The sequence below is a fragment of the Triturus cristatus genome, chromosome 1_2 (genome assembly GCF_964204655.1).
Source record: "Triturus cristatus chromosome 1_2, aTriCri1.1, whole genome shotgun sequence".
Lineage (NCBI taxonomy): Eukaryota > Metazoa > Chordata > Amphibia > Caudata > Salamandridae > Triturus > Triturus cristatus.
In genome coordinates this window covers 126,733,238-126,754,299 of record NC_140580.1, presented here as the reverse complement: position 1 = coordinate 126,754,299, position 21,062 = coordinate 126,733,238, and the positions used below count along the sequence as shown (strand labels likewise).

The 21,062-nt window shown below is 45.2% G+C and overlaps 1 protein-coding gene across 1 annotated transcript in view; it reads left to right on the top strand.

The window, feature by feature from the left end:
- Positions 1–1,543: 1,543 nt before the first annotated feature.
- Positions 1,544–21,062, top strand: part of LOC146866939 (importin-9-like) — a 51,414-nt gene continuing 31,895 nt past the window's right edge. Inside the window, exon 1 of the mRNA XM_085603267.1 lies at positions 1,544–1,626. Coding sequence (XP_085459393.1) covers positions 1,597–1,626 — 30 coding nt within the window. The 5' untranslated portion in view covers positions 1,544–1,596. The remainder of the gene's footprint in view (positions 1,627–21,062) is intronic.

The window sequence follows — 21,062 nt, the reverse complement described above, 5'->3', positions numbered from 1 at the left end:
CAGTAAACGGTGGGCACCATTTCTATGGATGTATCCTTCCTACGGGCTGACTTCCAGAAAATGAACGCAAGGGTCACGGAGGTGGAACAAGTAACGAAAACCCTGGCCGGGGACACAGCCACATTGCTTAAAAAAGTTAGCCACCTGGATCCTGAAAACAAAATAATGGCGGCGAAGCTGGGTGACCAGGAGGGGCGCTCTCGCCGCAATAACGTCCGACTCACAGGCATTCCCGAGAGTGAAGGGGGCCCGGCCATGGACCATTATGTTTAGGAACTTATAAAGACAAGACTCCAACCAAGGGGGCTCTCCACCTTTTTCTCAGTAGAAGGGGCATACAGGGTGCCAGGCGGTAAGCCTAAGTCTGGAGCACCTCCCAGACCCGTCCTGACCCGAATTTTTAATTTCCGTGACCGGGATGCAATACTGCCAACAGCAAGAGTGGCCCCGCCGATTCGCATCCAAAACTCTGTGGTATCTTTTTTTCCGGACTACACAGCTGCGGTTACCAAACGTCGCAGGAGCTTCTTAGAGATTAAAAAGGAACTTCGGCGCAGAGAATTTACTTACTCCATACTATTTCCGGCGAAGTTACGAGTAGTGGCGGACGGCAAAACTTGGTTTTTTGACACTCCTGAAGAGGCCCACGACTGGCTCGAGGGGTGGCGACGAGTGGACGGATCCAGACGGTCAGAGAGACGCCAACAACAGCGAGGGGTGGAGGGGGACCCCAAGGATCACAGTCGAGAGCAGGAAGACGACAGCGCACAAAGGTCGGAGGCTGAAGAATGAAAAAAGGGGACGGGGCACAAATGGACATCGCCGACCTTCAAGGACTTATTCAAGGGCTGCCAATAAAGAAGTAATGAACACGCCGCCGGATGATATCCAGTTAGTGTGACCGTCTTCATCAGACGGAAGGGCAGGCCAGGGTCCGCGGCTGTAGGACTAGCCGTGCGGCTAAGGCAGGATTCGAATGAATAATGATCTTCAAAGAGGGGTTAGACTACAGCGTTCCCCGGACTTCTCACCCCCGAAACGCAAGTACTGTTACAGGTATTGGGTATGAAGCGCTCTGCAATGTTGGGGTGGCGGGTAGTTTTAAATCCGTCTAGCAGGGAGGCAGGGAGGGGGATGGAGGGAGTGGGTACGTTGTTATGGTTATGTTTTTTCTTGTTAGCGCGCAACACACAGGCACTCGTATATGACACCTTTCCAGACCTGGGTTGGCAGTGGCCCTGTTCATGTGACTCCGTTATACCAACTACACACTCTAACAGTAGTGACAACACCAAATAAAGAAGTGCCAGCACTTTAACCTTTTTAGGTGTTGTAAAAACAAAAGTTGCCAGGAGGGTGAACATAGTGAGTTGCAGAAAATGAACATTGTGGGGTTAGAAGTTTGGTAATACTGCATTATGAAGGACTGTAATGCTGTTGAAATAAAATGCAATGATGTATGAATTTATTTTCTGTGTCTGTGCATTCGGAAGGTGCTGAACAATTACTTTATAGTTATTGGTCGCTTTTTTCTGACAGGTGTATGGGATACGCACAAGGTCGCGTGCAGTGGAAATCTTCACCACCTGTGCACACATGGTTTGCAACATGGAGGAGCTTGAAAAGGTAGGAAAGCTTGATTTCTTTGCATGTGTCCTGTCCAGAGCAAATAGCAATACGAGTTTAAATAGGTTTTTTATTTCATTTCCCGCTTTGTGTTTCCATTCATGACCCACATGTGGATAGTTGGTACAGCTTCCTGTAATGACCATCTAAGATCAGAAATGTTCCTTATACACACAAGACCTCTACAATCTACACTGCTCTGCTGTTTCTGTACCTTTTCCACACACATAACTACTTATCTGCTTCTAACCATGCAATGAAATGGTTCTAGCTGGAAGACCTTCATTGACACTTTGACTTTGATGTTAGTAATTGGTATATGCAGGTCATTAGCTGGCTGCAGCATTAGTTGTTAAGAAGTGAGTTTTAGTTTTCATTCCGTTTCTGAACTACGTGTGGTTTAATTTGGTTTCCAAACTACATGTCCTCAGATCTGATCTGCATGCTCAAATGAAACTTTGGTGCACATTGGTCAGGGGTTTTGTAGCTTGCCCTCTCGATGCATTGTAAATAGACTTGCAGAGCTTCACCTCTTGCACTGCCTGGATTCCCTCCTAGGTTCCATTGCTTTTAGACTGCTTTTTAATAATTCTCCAGTACTTAATTTCATCATGCTCCATGTCTGTTCCATTCGTATTGCTTGTCATTCAAAACCTTTTCAATAAGTATTTGTTTTGAATCAACATTGTAAGCTCGTTCTGCCCCCTCCCCCAAAACCTCACACCCCGCTCTTTCATGTTGGATACGTTTCTGCCTTTTGTGCGGGCATAGCCTTTTGTCATGTAATATAAGTAGTTGAAGCGTTTAAATGATTTCCTAATGAAGGAAGGAAAAAAGTATCATTGCTCGATAGGAACTTCTGAAACATAATTGGCTGTAATCAACCAGTTTTTAAAGATACTCCTTAGTGCTGACTATAGTTCATTACTTCTAATAGGCTCTCATTGCTGAGCATTTCACATCTCTTTTTAGTTGCTGAACTTTAGTAGTGTCAAAAATTGCTGCACCATAACTTAGTTTCTTTTCCCTTGAAGGTTGTTCTGAATGTTTTATTAATGTCTGTGGTAAGGTGGTATCTCCCCCATATTATTCCTCAGCAGTCTTTTTCAGCCTCCTGTTATAGTTCACAATACATTTGCGTGACTCCATTCTAGTCTTTTGCTTCCACTTACTTCGATTTAAGTGTCTTTGTCCATGAGTGTCTTTGGTTCCGCATAATCCCATGTTGACTTAAGCGTATGAACAGTTCACCAAAATGACATTTCATTTGTGTTTTAGCCTTGTGTGTCTTGATCATTGCAATTTATTTTGTATCTTCTCATGTTGAGGGTATCTGATTGGTGTAAATAAAACAAGCTGATCCTTCTTCAGAGGCACAGAAGCAGTTTATTAGGCAATAACCCATTGACACCTAAAGGTCTGGCACCACAGCTGAAACTGTTAATCAGATTTCTAAAGTGCACAGCTACTCCACAGTGTGTGCCGGTACTGAGAGAACATTTCCGGCAGTACCTAAAAAAAAATAAAAAAAACTTATGTACGAGTGTACATTTGTGGTGGTGCCTGCACACTTATACATCACTCTGGGGCTGCAGTAACGGCATGACGAATATACACTTGTGAGGACGATTGCACTCAGATACAACATTGTGATGATGATGATGATGATGATGATGAACAGCGTTGGCAAAAAGCATTTGGCGAAGTCCGTAGGTCTGCAGTGGCCAAGCCAAAAGGCGAACCTGATTTATTTATTAATTTTGAACAGCCTTTGGTTGAATGAAAGACTTCTTCAGCAAAACTGCGAATCTTTAATGTGCCACCATTGGTTATTGGTAGAGGAGAATATAATACATCATAACAGACACAAGTGCTTGATATTGTGCAGAATAGATGCAAAATCTAATTCCACTTTTCATCACCTAACATACTATCAAGGGTTTGGAGACAAATTGCACTGGACTAGCAAGTACAGAAAGTACACTCTTGCATAAAATAATATGTTAGAGTTCGCTCTAAAACATCAACAAAACTAATGTGTCTTTTCCAGCTTTAAAGGGGAATGTTGTCAAATTCTGGAAACAAATGTGTTGAGAAAGTCGGAATCTACAACATGGAGCCTACATGTGTTCTGTATATGTACAAGGCACCTACTGTTATATCTTTGTATGAAAACACCACAGAAAGTTTCTTTGACTGAGAATAGGGAAGAACAACTGCTATCAGCACAAGCGTTCTGCAAAGGCATGGCCATGTTAGCAAATGTTGCATTGCCACAAAGGCTTATTAATTTATTCTTACCTAGGCGACTGGTTGCTTAGTACTGACTCCAGTCACAAGGTGCTTTAGAATCTGCAGACAACCACCTCACTACTTCAAGTCTTGGGTCTGTACATTTCTGGTTCTCACTGGTATCCCACACCGAAAATCAAGGGATGATAAGTTATTTTCCCTGGATTGGGAGTTACCACGTGGACCCGGGAATACCGGGTCCAAGTCCTGCATGTAGAAATAACTGACCAAAAACTGCACACATTTGCTACCTGTTTCATTCAGGTGGTAAATAGGTGCAGGAGATGTTCTGGCATGTAGTAAGGTATGAGGTGTTGGGGAGAGCAAAGCTGATGATCGGGGACTGTTTGCTGTTCCTCATGTTGTCTCCAAAGAACATGCAAGGGTGTGGGAGAATCTTCGCACAAAGACTTGGGTCAGCAAACCCCAGAGCTTCTGGACCTGTTGATTCCAGAGCAGGATGTACTGGGAAAGATAAACAGTCCAGCATCAAGATTGCTCTGTGTCCCTGCCCTTGGCCACTCGTAATGAAAGCCATAGGCTTTTTTTGGTTAATGCTAAAAATAAAGAATCTGGTTCCTTCATAAGACAGTGTCCTCCATAGAGAGCAAGTGTTAATGTCATGTAACAACTACAAAACATTTGGCTGATTGACCTTTTGCATTTTTTTAATCCTTTAATGCAAGATTTCATAAGCAGCCACTTAAAGATTGTCTGGAAGACCTATAATCTTAGAAAACGGGGAACTGATGCGAACAAATCTTGAACTACTCCTCCTCCTCCTCCTCCTAGTCAGTCCCAATTTCTGTCATGTAAGAACAACCAGCTTCATGGCATCCCAATTTATAAATCTCCAGCTCAGATCATTGAAAGGGATGTTTTGGTGGAAGGATGGGGAACCCATCTGAGTGGCCTATCGATGGTAAGCAGTTCCCTTCAGGGCAAAAGGATCACACAAATAGGCTTGCCATTTCTTTCTTTCCAGAATTATTTTGTATTTTCACCTAAATCTCAGTCTGGCTTCTCGGCTTCTCGCCTTCTTCCCGGTTGCCATATCTCGGGCTGAGTGCTTTCTCCATACCCTTGATGCAAAAAGCGCTTTAAGATACTTAGAAAACAGAATTGCGTAAATCTCAACTGCTATTAGCCAATTAATACGGTCATTTGCACTGACTTGGCTTCACTAAGCAGACTGTAGTCGGAAATATTTTGTAGCAAAATTTAATCTGAATCAAAAAGCAAACCGATCATTTTCGGTAAAGCAGCCATAGCTGCTCTAATGTGAAATGGCTCAGTCCTAGACTTTTGTGAAGTGGCTTCTTGGGCCTCAGCTCATACATATATAGAGTACATTCAGACTCTAAGCCTGGTGTGTCAAGCCTCCCTAGGTAGTCTAATTGCAGAGACTGTGTGAAATAATCACCCAGGAAGAGGTGTGGCGCCAGGGCGACTAACTCCGGAATCAGGGGATCACGGTTCGATTCCCGGCAGCAGATTAGCCCAGCACCATGTGACTCTGGGCAATAGCTTGCTTAATCTTCCCGACGGCCCCCAGCGCCTAGAGACCGTTACGGGTGATTGTTCGCGCTTTACAAATGTGGATTATTAATCATTCCTATTTAACCTCCCTATTCTAAGGCAGGGATTTGCCCTACTGTTCTCTTTTTTATGTTTCTCAGAGAGAATAGATTTCTCCCACATGACACAGAAAAATGGTTGGCATTGGGTGTTTTCAGATCCTCAATCCATCCTTCAAAACCAAATTGCGAGGCTGACAGTGCGGTTTCTGGGGTTCAGGCATAGTGTATTTCAGTAGACTGCAAAATGAACTAAGGGGGCTACCACTGTTTTAAAAGGACCATGAGTCAGTACAGCTGATCATTGAGGACCTAGAAAGCAAGATTGCTGTGTGTTTTAAACTCCTTTTTAATATTCAGTGTGTTTTAGGAATAAAGGGGCAGATGTATCAAGCTTTTTTGCGTTTGCAAATCGGCAGATTCGCAGAATCTGCCCGTTTGCAAACTCAAAAATTGCTTTTCCGATGCAGCAAACTTAATTTTGCGATTCAGTAACCTGTACCGAATCGCAAAATGGGTTTGCGATTCGGTATTAGGAAGGGCCGTGTTTAGGGCATCATTTCCTAATACCGAATTGCATCTGTATGTATGAATGTTTTGTGACTGCAATTGGCGGTAGCAAAACATTCACATTTTACCATCTACTGCAAGTAGGTGGTAACCCATTCTCAAATGGAAAGGGGTCCCCAAGGGACCCCTTCTCCTTCGTGAATGTTTGTAAAACCATTTTTAAGAGCAAGCAGTGGTCCCACGGACACTGACTGCTCTTAAATAATGTAAAGAAAACTTTTCTATTTGTTTTATATAGCATCTCGTTTTCCTTTAAGGATAACTGGCTGCTTTACGAAAAAAAAAAGATTGCTTTATTTAAAAACAATCACGGACCTGGTGGGCTGCTGATTTCAGCAGGCCACCATCCCCGTGTTTTTTGCGATTCCTAGGAGGTTGCAAAGTGCGATCTACCTCATTAATATTCATGAGTTAGGTCATTTGCGACCCCCTAGGAATCACAAAAGTTGTACTATATACCTTCATACTTTGCATTTTGCGATTTCCTAATTGCGAATCATTGTGATTTGCATTTAGGGAATCGCACAATGCTATCTAAGTACATCTGGCCCATAGTTTATACATTTGTATTAGAAGATCAATAAAAAGAGAACTTAAAAATGGGCTTTACACAGGTATTATGAGTTTGCTTTATTTATAGAAATGGGTGTTTCTATTTTAAACATGTCCCTCGATTCTACATGTGGGTGTTTTTTGTTGTTTTCCAGGGTCCAATGATAGAAAAGTAAAAAATAAAAATTGTAAGGAAATGCCTCATTGCGTGTCCACTCCCACAGTTTTGGATTGATGGTGCTGGTTTTTCGACTTGTGAGTGCACTGAGGCCTGCTTAGCAGACCTTAATGCCAGTGTTCTGACCCTCTACGAATTGCATTTCGAATTGGATACTCACAATTGGCAAGGACTGACTTATTTATACCTCCCTAGTATATGTTACCCAGCGCATTTAAGGCATTGTCCCCACCCAGGGTTGCATTACTATCTGTGCCATCCCATTTGACAAAGTACAAAATGGCTTCCAGCCTGTCACTGCAGACTGGAAGGCCAGTGTTTTACAATGCTAGCTCGACTTTGCCATTTGCACAATGGCAAGAGACACACACACACACAAGCCCTCCCCCCTCTGTTTTGACTCTGCCTGTGGCTCCTGGCTTGATCCCCAGCCTACAGCAATGACTCCAAGGATCAGTTGGCTGATCCCTCTCGAACCAGCACAAGCGACACAAGCTGAAGTGGCCCAAACTGACAAGTTGGTAGCCACTGCCGAATTTTTGCAGCTACCAGTTCCCGGGCCCCCAAAGAGGACAGACCTGAGATAGCCAAAGGTTGCACCTGAGCCTTCCTGGCCCAGGATATTTATCCAAGTTCAGATTCCTAACAACCAAGGGACACTAGCCCCCACCCAAGGATGTGGCTTCAACCGTGGTACAGACTGACCGGTAGCCTAGCATTGGCTGGCTTGCTACTGCAACGCAGAGGACTTAGATAGACCCCGACCTATGTGGTGAAGATCACTCCCCTTCACCTGTGGACCGGGAACCACCACAAAGACACCCCAATCGACCACACCATAACCAGATCATCTTTTCGCCTGCATCCCTAAGCATCAGGACCACTCCATTGTTTTCTATGAAGGTTGTTCTCTAACGTTTGGATCTTGCCCTAAAACCTCTTTGGTAGCCAGGTAACTGTCCAAAGTCTCATCTCTGGCCCCCTAGACCTCTTGTCATGTCAGATTTGGTCACCTAACCCAGGCCGGAGTAGCCTGTTACAAACTTTTCAAAAGTTTAAAACGTTTAAAAAATGCTTATTTGCAGTTGTATTTCAAAGTTATTATATTGTTTGAAATCTTCTGGAACTCTCTGGTGGATCTTTCTAATCAAGGTCTCTAAAAAATTTATTAAAATATCTATTTTTATAAATTGGTGTCCCCATTTTTTCGTGTGTTGTGACTTTATTATTTCGTTGTTTGGTGCTGTTAAATGCATTATACATTGTTCCTTTGCTGAGCCTTAGTGCTTGCAGCCACAGCTACCCAGGGTTGAGGTTAAGTAAACAAGCCTAACTGGACCCAAGAGAGTACTGCATGATAAAACCCCACAGCCCTATCGTATAGTACACCCAAATCTTCACAAAAATGTTCAGTATGTATTAGTTCTTTAGAGACTATATGTATATTTGCCTGTGCTTTTTCGCAATTTTCTTCTCAGTTTTGTTGGGCGAGTAGTTGTTTGAGAGCTTTATAATGGATCAGACATATGTTGAGGGCTACTTAAAACACTGGCAAGCACAATCCTGCCCCAGTGTAGCTGTCCGAACCCGTGTCTGTGGTCTACTGGAGGCACCATGGTTTAGCCAAAGCTAGCTGGAAGGAAAAGGGGATTGCTCTCTGTTATTGTTATTGGACATTTGCAAGTTAAAAGCTTCACAATCCCATACAACTCTGTTCTGCGGAATGGCTTGTAACTTCAATAATTTATTTTTCAACTTCGAATATGTTGGGACCATGGATGCATAATCTCATTTCATTGAAATTTTAACTTTAGAACCCTCCAAACATCTAAAGGGGGGAAGGGGGTAAGTAGGGAGCGGCAACTGCCCCCTTGGCTCACCCATCAAACAAACTGCAGCAGTGTCCCTTAGTCACGCTTCATTCCAGGATCCATGTGGATCTATTCCAGCACATAGTGGGTTATTGCTGGTGCCAAGACGATGCAGCAGGGGCCTGGGGTGTCGTGGGTGTACCCGGACGGCATGGGGGTGCAGATCGACAGATCAATCCAGAGATCAGTGCTCTCTACAACGTGCTGGGGAAAATGAAGCGACAAAATGCAGAGTACAAAAGGTGATAAGACTCCCGCACAAGGTACAAGAGCTCCAAGGTTTGCGGAGTGTACTATCAATGCAATACTAATTTACTCTGTTATACTGAAGTGTAGCTACGACTGCCCACAAATAGTAAGATGTCACAAAAGTAGCAGACGTGCTTTATGCAAGTCCCAAAACAATATCATAAAACTGCTTGTTTCAGTACTTTAGCTATTCTGTGTGTACTCTGGAAGCTTTGACTACTGCTACGTGTGTTCTATAGTATGTTCCCAATGTGTAAATAAAGCTTGCAATGCTGCTACCTTTCTGTGTGAGAGTAGCTTTCGCTCCCACTACCAGTCAAAGTGGGAAAGCAACTTGTCCTGCTATTTTACCTGTGTTGTATTTATCCTGTGTGTGAAGGAAGTCCGCACTGCTTCTTATTTCTAAGCTTACACTGCTACTACTTGTGCGTTTTGTCCCTTTTGTGAAGGAAGCTTGCATTGCATGTCCATGAGGAAAGCTTGTACTGCTTCTACTTGTCCTGTAGCTACTTGTACTTTGCTGCCATACTTGTTAAAAATGAAAATGCACTGCTACTACCTGCCAAATTGCAAAGCATTTTGTAATGCTGATACCTGTGCAGTATCTGCCTTATGTGGGAAGGAAGCATGCCCTGCTGTTGTGTGCAACGTGGCTATGTTGTACATGTTACGCATTCAAATAAAAATGCACTGCTGCTGTATGTACTCAGCCTGTCTGGTGTGCTCCAGTAGCCTACACAGCTGATGCTTTTGGTGTACATGTTTTGTGTACAATGGACCGTTGCAGTGTTGCCTATGCTATCCCAAAGCAAACACAAGATGATGATGGACAGAGCGCTGAAACTTTTCAGACACTTACCCCCAGTCACTATTAGATCTGGGTTGAATCCATCATTGTTCTTAAGCTCACTTCGCCACCCCAGTTCAGACCCAGCCATATGCAAGTTAGTCTTAACCTGTTCCTCATGGGGACAGTCCAGCCCGAACTGCCAAGCCAGGTCTTCCCTGGATCGGAAACAAGCATCCTGGGACCGCCTTGTGAAAAAAGCTTGCATTGCTACTGTCCCAACTTTATCTCTACATGAGGAAAATGCAGTACTATTTCCTGTATTGTATCTCTTGTGTGTGCATGCGTACATAGCTTCCACTGCTGCGTGTGTTTAATCAATTCCATGTTTAAAGGAAACTTGCACTGCTGATATGATGTGCTGTTAAGTATGCAAGCAAAGCTTGCTCTTGTATCTTCTGACCTCCATGTTCGCCCTAGAGAAAACTGCAAAATAAAAACAAATGTGAGTGAAAATTGCACTGCCACAGTTTGCCCTGTACAACATGTTTGGTATCTGAATGAAACCTATAGTATTGCTTTGCTGTACCTTATCTGTATGAGAGAAGCTTCCAGTGCTGCTGTCTGTGCTGTACATGCTCAGTGTTTAAGGAAGCATGTGCTGTTATATTTGTTCTGCTTGTGTGGGAGGTCAGTTGTATCCATTTTCAGGGAGAAGGAAGCTTGTTCCGAGTCCCATGGCGTGCATGGTATATTTGTGGAAACATGCACTTTTTACTCCTGCGCCTGTTCTTTGTAGGAGGGAGGCTTGCAGTGTCAAAGTTGTATCTCTGCTGCTTCAGAGGAAGGCCTGTGCCTCTGCTGTCTGTGCGCTATCAGTTGTATTTATGGTGGATGCTGGCATTGTCCTTGGACGCTAGGGAAGCTTGCGGTGCAGGCTGTGCTGTATCTGTTGTGTGGAAGAAAAGCTTGCTCTGCTCCATTTGATGTCTCTGTTCTGTGTGCAAGTGAATCTTTACCAGCTTTTATTTGTGCTGTATCAGAAATATATGTAGTTGAGGGAAGCTTGCTCCTATTACCTTTGCTGTACCTTTATGTGGCGTAAAGGAGTGCCCGACTGCTGACCATGCTGTATTTACTTTGTGCTTAAGGCAACAAATGGAATGTTAGGATTTGAAGTGGCTGACAGCTGTCAGTAGGTTTACTGCTCTGCCTGTGCTCTTTTCTCTTAGCTTAAAATAAATCCACATTTACAGACTTCAACTTTCCTACGTGTTGTTTACTAGTGAATGAGACTTTTGAAAAAGAAGTGCAATGCTGCTTGCTCTTTGAGGAACTTAACCTGCTTCTACCGTTATGGTATATATTCTGTGTGAGAGGGACGTTTTTTATGTTGCTGCTCGCACTGTATCAGGTGTGTGAACTACGCTTGCACTGCTACTCTTTGTTGTGTTGCCCTGCTGACTCGTCTGTCTTTGAGAGAAGTATGCACTCTCTGCCTGTGCACATATAGTGTATGTAACTGACTGACATTTGCCCATTTCCTCATGTGATTGCAGCCTACACTGTTGAACATGCTGCGCTTGTTTGACGGAAGCTCCAACTGCTACTTGCTTGCACTGTTGCAGATGTTGCGCGTAGCTGATGTTTGCACTGCTCCTGCCCGTTCTGTACCTGTGGGGTTGGAGGGGTGAATGTTTGAGTGCTGATGCCATGCTGCTACATGCACAGTGAGAGAATTGTGCCATGCCTTTCTTCGGGGTGACCCATTGTCTGTGTTTCTTTTAAATTTCCCTAACCCCCCCACCCCTGTATGTTGCTTCTAACCCTCCCACTCCTGTCATGTGTTGCTTCTAACTTCATCAGAAGTTGCTTCTAGTTGTCAGTTTTGCCCATTATCTCCTTGTCCATGTTGCCCACCAGCCATTAGAAAAACAAGCATTGGCACAGCCAATAGGTATCGCCTTAGGGACCTACTGGCTTTGCCAATGATTTTGAACAGTGCGCCACAGCATCAGTTGGAAAAATGTCACTCAAATGTGGTGAATATGATTAATGATAATAGAATGCTGGGTATTGAGGGTTCTCACAGTGCCATCAATAAGCTCCTCCGGAGCTGCACCTAGAATGGCAAAAGCACTGATGATACATGTATTTTTTTTAACGCCGGGAAAGATGACCATAAGCCTGAAAAGAAGCCAGATATGGTTGCTCTCTGTTGCAGAGCATCCAAGCCTGGGCTCAGAGCCTGAGAAGCCTCTTCTCAGTGTGAATGTTTTTTTTGAAAAGTAGTTCGGTCATGCCTCTGTACTTTATTTCAATATTTTTCCTCAATATTCCTCTAAATTAATAAATCCACTAGCAATGCACCTTATTAGAAATGATTTCCAAATCACCCTCTATGCTTGTCGCCTTTCCCATTATCAGGTGTTTCAATATGGTCGCCACTCAGGCAGCATGGAGTGTGCTGGTCTTGCAGGGCGTGAAGTTAACTTTACAGCCCTCACGCCTCCTTCACAGCATGCTCTAGGTATTGTTGGGGGAGTCCTCCCCACACTCACTCGGATACGTTATATCTTACACTGCTCCTGGCCCGGGCCACGGCACCGGGAAGAGCCAGTAAAGCTGTACAAAGGCTGTGGGGTCGGGTCATGATGCTGCTGATGAGCGCTTCCAAAAGAGGCTTCAATGACACGCCCCCCGTACATTCTAATGTTCTTCCATCCCAGACCACCCTTCTGTGGCCTTAGGTGCTAACACCTCATTTTACAGCTGACGTGAAGCTTCTGGGCGGCAGCTGCAGACATGAACACTTTTTAGCTGAAACCGCTTCTACCATTATGCGAGAGGGAGTTGGTAAGACAAGAAAATGAAGCCATTTGCTTATTTATATAACAAGGAAGGAGGGGGCAAGCAGTTATGAGTGAGAGGGTGGGAAGATGGGGTCTCTCACCTTGAAGTCAGAGAAAGATCAAGTGCCCGCAAGGAAACGGCGTCTGATCTCTGAATTACAGCCCTGTTTACAGAAAAGCTTGGAGCAAGATTAAAACACTAGCGTTAGTGTGAAGTGCATTTAGACAAAGAAAAAAGAAGTTCCTAAAGCAGTTGCTAAAATGGGACAAATGTAAGGCTACAAGTAATGGGGCGGTGCTTCGTGGTAGGGAACAACCCACGAAAAGGAGGGACTAATAGGAAAGATTAACCACTTGGAAGCAAGGCTTTTTAAAGGACTTGAAGAAACAAATGAATAGCAATTTGCAGGCTTATAAGCCTACAAAGTATATACAACATGTCTTGAAGAGACAACGCAAGCGCTGTCTAGGTGAGACCTAAAAAGAGCTGTGATGCGGCCGCATCTTGCTGCGTCAGAGCTTTTAAAAAAAAAAAAAAAAAAATTTAACTTCTCTTTTTTTTTTTACTTTTAACCATCCTGCTCAGCAAAGGCGTTATCTGTTGGCTTTGCCAATGCTTGTTTGGTTTGGCAAAGTGCAGTATTCGGTGGTGCTGCATTTACTGTTGGAGAAGTGTGCATAGGGAGATAAGGTGGAGAAAGCCGAATAGGTAGCTGGAAAACCCAAAGGAGAAGTTTATATGACAGAGTTTACTGATAGTAATGTGAGCAAGTTTCGAGAAATAAGAATGAAACGCTGAAACCGAGCTCTGCGATATTGGGTAGGGAAGGTTGGCCACGTAGGAGGTAAGAGAGGCCTTGTGTTTTTTTAGTAACTAGCCAAGTGGTGGTTGGGGCCAATAAAAACATAACTAATTATGGACCACCGTTTGCCCTCGGTTATATTGCTTAGTGTTTTGGTTGTGATATGACCTGTTTTTAAATATTTTGTCTGTGCTATTAGTATTGGGCAAATAGTTTTTGTTTGTATTCTGATCTGAAATATTATGCTTTTAATGTAACTTTTTTTATTTTTCCGAATAAAGCTGATTGACTGAATAGTGCTTTGGTTGAGAAACCTTGTCCTCTTTGTATTTTCATTATTTTTTCCCTTGTTCACATGTTTCACAGTTCTGTTTCCTGCAAACTTCAAGAGAGCTTATTTCGTGGTGAATATACAACAACTTGCTGTTCTCAATATGAGATGCATTTTGAATTTCTATAGTTTGAACCTCGCGGAAAGGCAGCAGAACACTGTACTGCAGTATTTCCCAAACTCGGGTCGCGACGAACCAATAGTTGGTGGGTTGAGAAAGTCCAAGCAATAGATAAAGATGCCTTTTAAATTTTGTATTTGTGTTGCATTTGGTCAAATGCCAAGTTATGTACTCTGCCTTCTTGCTGCTTGTTGTTTTTTAAAATGGGAATTTGTGTTTACAAACTCATCCTTGCAGTCAAAGAAAGTAAAATGAATTATGTGACTATCTTTTTGGGGCACGGGTTGAAAAGAGACTGTAAGATGCCATTTTTTGTATAACACAAAACAAATGTAAATAAGGAAACAAAAAAAAATAATGGGATCAAAACAAATCAACACAGTTTACTTGGTGATGGATGAATGATAACTATTCAGAGAAACCAGATTGTGGTTCTGTAAAGTTTGAGAAGCACTGCTATACAAGGTTTAAAACCAAGACACTGTAGCTGCATTGTGATGCTGTCTTCTTCAAAGACGTTAGTCTTCAAGTTTTTCAAAAATTGAAGAAGGGTTGTTGTAGTTCTTATGGATAACTGGATGTGGTTCCAGATCCTCCATGCACATATGGAAAAGACCAGTTGCTTTCTTTCTTGCACTTATTATTTATGTCCAATCTAATGATGTTCTGACTGCGAATGTGCCAAGAGCCACCGGAGATGCTAAGCTTGCCTGCCATATATGTAGAGATGGTAATGGTAATAGCTTTGTCGATGATGTAGTTGGTTTTGAGGATGGTGTGGGCTAGCAAGGGCAGCCAGTGGAGTTCCATCAGGGTGCTGGTGATGTAGCCATATTTCTTCAGCTTCTTGATGCGGTGTGCTGCTGCAGAGGGGAGGTGTTTTTAGTATGAGAGGCCCTCTAACAGGGTTTTGCTACCATTCTGCTGCAAGTGTAAATGGGCTTGTACTGCATTTCCTAAGTCGCTTTCGTGAAGAGATGGTTTAAGTTTCTCCAGTAGAGAGCTGGTAAACTGCTGTCATAGTATTCTTGGCAATGTGTTCCTGGAAGGTGGAATCTGTGCCCAGTGATTAAGAGAGACTTGGCATTGGGTGAAATATTTGGTTTGAAACTGTCCAAGTTAATCTCGTTGAGCCAGGTTTGAACTAGTTCTTGTTGCTTATTCTTGGCAAACTGCAGGATTTATTTTTATTTGGAAAAAATAAGTTTAATACATATATTTAGGCTATGCTGCTGAGAAGTGGCCCTGTGCAGACTACCACCCACTAAATCAGTAACCCTTCTGTTTGTAAATTAACACATGACGGATAATGTTCGGGTCTTTTTCACATGAGATCAGTAGTGAGGAAGGAGGGGACTCAGAACTATAACCTAATGACATTCTGGGTATTGCCTTCAAGATTTGTTATTCATATTATTATGCCCTGAAGAAGCGCTTGTGAGAAAGTGGCTCTGTATATACTGTTCCCAAATAGGTACAGAGTCCACAATCCCTAGAGGTTTGACAGAGGCTAAAGTTAGATATAACCTTACTCTCTAAAGTGGTAGCTTGGTCGAGCAGTAAGGCAGTATCAGAGGACAGTGTAAAGCATTTGTTGTACACGCTCAGTCAGCAAGTGGTCTCACACACTCAAGAACTGGACTCTAGGCCAATGGTTTTTGTAAAAAAATATAGTTTTATTTTAGAACCAACAATAGGTATTAAAATATACTTTCTCAGACTGAGATGCTTTAGGTAAATACTTTTGCAATATGCAATTGGCTTTTGTAGATGTTTACAAGTTGTTGCAATAGGCAACACAATTTTAAACATAATAATGCATTGAGTTCAATGGAAGTTTCAGATTATTTGCAATAGATTACTCTCAGGATTACTTTTGTAATTCCAGGACTGGATCCTAGATTCAGTCCTGGGACAGTTCTTAGAAACAAGTGATAAAAGTCGACTTAGTTACTACTAGGATTTTTAAGTAATATTTTGCTATTTTAAAAGTTGACACTTAGAAGAAATTTCATAGAAAACAGTTAATGATTCCCTATGGAAGAAGATTCAAGTTGCAGTTATAGTATGTTCTCGTTACTTTTGTAATCCAGTACTTGGTGCCTAGACTCAGTATTGGGACCTTTATCCAAAACAGGTAAGTAATTACGTTTTCACAATTTATACGATTTTTAAAGAATATTTAAAGTTTGCAGAAATCGACACTTTAAAAAATTTTTTTTTATTGTTTATGATTGAAATAGAAAACAATACAGAGATCTCAGCGGTGTGCATTATAGACTTCAGTGTAATAGATACATTACGACAATTCCATTCCATAGACCACAAAGAACATATAAGCAAAGCTCCGGGCATCAAGGTCCTAACAACCATCATAGCATTTCCACCCCTCGAACCCAGACAGGAATACCCCGGAACATGGACCCTCCATCCGCCCAGCAATGCCCCCCAGAACTTCAATCTTCATATTTGCAAAAGTCAAGCCCTGCGCAGCCCACGACTCCGGGCCCGAAGCGGAGAGGCCCATAGCACTGCAACCATCTCATGGCCCATCTGAATATGCATCCCCGCTGGTGTCTAACCTATCCAACCCCTGTGGGCACTATCTCCGAGCTGGCGTGTGATTGAGAGGCGCTTGGTAGGTTCGCGATGTATGTTTTATACGGACCCCAGATATCTTTGGGACGGGCCACGGTGGGGAGGAGACTAGCGTAAATCTCGCTGTTCGTGTTGCAAAAAGCCATGGCCGTAAGCCACGCCGTGGCCGTGGGAGCTGCCCCACCACCCCAGTGTCGAGCAATTTCCCGCTTGGCTAGTAGAAAGCCCAGAGACGCAAGCCTCCGAACTGTCTTGGGGAAATTTGCAGTGTAGCCCAGCAATGCCACCCCAGGAGTGGGAACCAACGTAAGCCCTAACATCTCATCAAGGAGTTTGTGCACTTGCGTCCAGAATGAATGTAATAGCGGACATGTCCAGGTCATGTGTGCAAAATCAGCATGAGGTGCAGCGCATTTCCAGCAGGTGTGAGGCCGCGTGGGATCAATGGAGTGGAGCCTGTCCGGGGTCATATAGCTGCGGCGAAAAAACCTATAGCGAAGAAGTTTATGACGACTATTGAGCGATATCGTGCTAGCGACCTTGCAACAAGCGGACCATTGTTCGTCCGTAATAGGTCTACCCAAGTCCGCCTCCCAGGCCGCCCGCAACTGGTCATCCGCACAAGGAACCAGCGCGGCGCATGCCCTGTACAATTTAGAAATAATGTGTGCCCCTGTATCCGTATAAATGAGGAGGGTGAGGGGTTCAAAGGAAGCCGGCTCGAGGGGAATCTCTTCATTTCTGACCTGACCGTAAAGTAAAGCCGGTTCAGGATGAATTTGTCCATGAAAGTGGCTTCGCGGAATCGTGCCTCTTCCGATACCGAAAATATGTGCCCCCCGTGGATAGATCCCCAATCTTGGTGAGGTTAAACTTCGTTAAAGTGCGTTGCACAAGTTTCTCGCCAGTGCTCGGCAACCAACCTGCATTGGGAAGCGGGAGAGATGAGGAATATAGAATGGGCTGGTCCAAATAGCGAGACAGTCTATTCCAGGCCCAGCTGGTGGCGGACACCGTTTGAATATCTACTGGACTCCGGGGGATACCCCTGGGCAACACTGCCGACAAGCGACCCGGGAGAACAAAATCCGCCTCAGGACGAAGAAATGGAATCCGAGCGTCAGGGTGGTACCAGGCAAAGGCGTGTGCACACTGAGCGACCAGATAGTACAAATACAAATCCGGTACTCCGAAGCCGCCCCTGTCATGCGGGAGCGTGAGAATCTTCCAACGGATCCGGGGGTGTTTTCCGCCCCAGACCAGTCTAATCAAATGGGACCGTAGGGTGGCGAAAAAGGATTGGGTGAGGGGAATGGGGATGTTATTAAAAAGATACAAAAATTTAGGAAGCACTATCATTTTGATAATGGCGATTCTGGCCGCCATGGAGAGCGGAAGTCGCAGCCACCCGTCCACCTGCGCCTCAAGCTTCGCAACCGCGCAGCCATAGTTGAGGCGGATAATTTCGTCCACGCTCAGGTGTATATGTATGCCCAGATATCGTACCGAGTCGGAGCACCATTCCAGCGGAAACTCACACTGCCAAGGGGAGGTGCCGCTAGTCAGTGGGAATATTATAGACTTATGCCAGTTGATGCCCAACCCCGAATGGCGGCCGAAGCGAAGGATTTCCTGTATCAGGGGGGCAAGGTTAACCTGTGGCTCCCTGACATATAATATAGTATCGTCCGCATAGAGGGAGACCAACAGGGGACCCGTCCGAAACTGTAGGCCCCTGTGGAGATGTCGTTCCTGAAAATGCCTGATTAAAGGGTCCATGGCGAGTATGAACAATAGTGGCGAGAGCGGACAGCCCTGGCGAGTGCCGCGGGTGAGAGCGAATGTGCGGGACAGGGTGCCGTTAATCCGCAAGCGTGCCGTGGGACGACTATAGAGGATCCGCGTGGTGGCAATGAAGCCAGCTGGCATGCCCATACGCTGCATCACGGAAAGAAAAAAAGGCCATTCTAAGGAGTCGAAGGCTTTTTCAGTGTCGAGAAGAATCGCCGCCGCGGGCGTGTCAGGGTTTATTCTATGTAATACTATGAATAGCGTCCGCAAATTTAATGACGTTAACGATGGGGTATGAAGCCTGATTGAGCGGGCGCTATGATGAATTCCATCAGTTGGGAAAGTCTATTGGCCACTATTTTAGCAAGAATCTTATAATCGATGTTTAATAGGGAGAGGGGCCTATAAGATCCACACAGCGCCGGGTCCTTGTCTGGCTTCGGGAGCAGAACTATGACTGCCTCACTAAGGGTGGGCGGGAGAATCTCCCGTTTCAAGGCCTCCGCATATACCTCAATTAGCTTGGGAGCCAGAAGGTCGGAAAAGGCCTTGTAAAAATCCCATCAAGGCCCGGGGCCGAGGAGCTTCGAAGTACCTTAATCGCCCCACGAACCTCAGTCACCGTTATGGGTTCCGCCATGAACTCCTGCATTCCCTTGTCAAGGAATACCAGCGCGATCTCCGATAAGTAGGCCTCACGCGAAGTCGGGGTTTCGCTCTGCTTGGTCTTGTATAAAGTCGAGAAGTAGGCCAGGAATTCGTCCCGAATCTCGGTGGGTGTAGTGCGGAGTGTACCGTCCTCGCCCCTAATCTCCGTTATAAAGGACTTATTATATGACGGTCTCAGAGCCTGTGCCAATGTGCGCCCCGGTCTGTCCCCCTCACCGTATCTGCGTGCGGTATGGTATTTTCCGAGATAGAGGATCTCTCTGTCTGCGGCCTCCCGGTAGTCAGACAGGAGGCGCAGTCTCCTAGTGAACACGTCTTCCGACGGAGCCCGCCTCGCCTCAGCGTCAACCGAGGCTAGCTGGACCTCCAACTGAGCGATTGTCGTGCGCAACGCTTTCAGGACCCCAGCATGTTTAGCTGCACAAACCCCCCTAATGTATGCCTTGAACCCCTCCCAGAGCACTGCCCAAGATTCTACCGAGCCGGTGTATATCGTACAGTAATCCTCAATGGCCTCGGAAACCTCGTGGACGAAGAGGTCGTCCAACAGGGCTCTCCCAGGGAATCGCCACTGCCGCTCAAAACCTTCGGGCCGGGGAACGTCCAAACACAGTAGGACCGGAGAATGATCCGAGTATGTTCTAGGGAAAGTCTGCAGTGTACGGAACCAGGGCGACAGGCCCGGGGAAAGGAGCCAGTAGTCAATCCTGGTCCAAGTGTTGTGTTGCCCAGAGAAGTGAGTGTAGTCAGTGGTACCCGGGTTGCGCCTGCGCCAAATGTCAGTCAGGGAAAATTGGTGGCAGAGGTCTAAGAGAGCGCGCCGTGCCCGGGGCTTAGAGTCAGTGGCATTAGAGGTGCTGTCCAACCCCACATCGAGCAACAAATTGAAATCGCCGCCAATCAGGAGACTGGCCGGTTCAAGGGAAGCGAGCTGGGCGGCAAACGCGTGGAAAAAGTCCGGGGAATCAGTGTTAGGAGCATACACACACACAAGAATGACCCCGTGGCCCATCAACACCCCCCTCACTATGCAGTAGCGCCCCTCCCTGTCCCCCAGAAACTGTTGGCAATGAAACGGGACTCTCTTATGAATCAACACTGCAGCCCCTCTAGCATAGTTACTAAAATTGGAGAAGTACCTGTGTGGAACCCAGGACGCCGCGAAGCCGGCATTGGTAGATGAGTGTAAGTGTGTCTCCTGAATGAAGGCAACGTCCACCCGGTGCCGATTCAAATAATGTAATACCTGCTTACATTTACGCAGGTTGTTCAGGCCCCTGACATTCCAGGACATTAACGATAGGGTGGAGGGGTTTACATTCAGGCCTATTTGAGCCATCGAAACCACAGAGCAAACAATCGGAAACGGAAACTAGTCGTGTCATCATTTATCAGCAAGTTCACCGCACACCAAGCAATGTCAAGAAAATCAAAATAACCAACCCCTACCCCCCTCCCCCCACCCAGCCAGATCAAGAAAACGTGAGGCGAACCCCGACCTGCAAACAAAAAGCAAAGCTCCAAACAGCATCGTGTGTAACAACCAAACAGTAACAAGTGGAGCATCGTAATCAAAAGGAGTCCCAGCGGTATCCACCAAGGGGGGTGACAACGACCCGGCGTCAACCCAGCACAGTAGAAGAATTTGTACGAAAAGTGTCACATAGTCCCCATGTAACAAGAGTTTAGAGAAAACGCAGCTTGGACGTAGGCGCTGTCTCACCCATCCCCAGTGTTCGCAAACAGGTCTTGGCTGGCCGCTGATCCACTGTGTGGGGGAGACTGCCCACCACCATCTCTCCTGGGAGGGCTTTTTTGTGGTTTGTACGTTCGGCAGAATTCTTGCACTTCAGTTGGATTGTCAAAAAGCCGAACCCGGCCGCCGATCTCCACCCTCAGCCGGGCAGAGTAGAGCATGCCGTACTTTAAGCCGAGATTGCGGAGTGCGGCCTTCGCCCCCACATATTTCCGCAGGGCCTCTTGGACCATTGCATTAAAATCCGGGTGGAACGAGAGTCTAGAGCCCTGACAAGTTATATCTCCTTTCTCCCTAGCCAGACGCATTGCTGTGTCCCGGTCCCGGAAGTTCATGATGCGGGCTATCAGAGGGCGAGGCGGGAGCCGCAAAAATCGACACTTAGAAGAAATTTCACAGAAAAACAATAAGTGATTTCCTATGGAAGAAAATTGGGTTG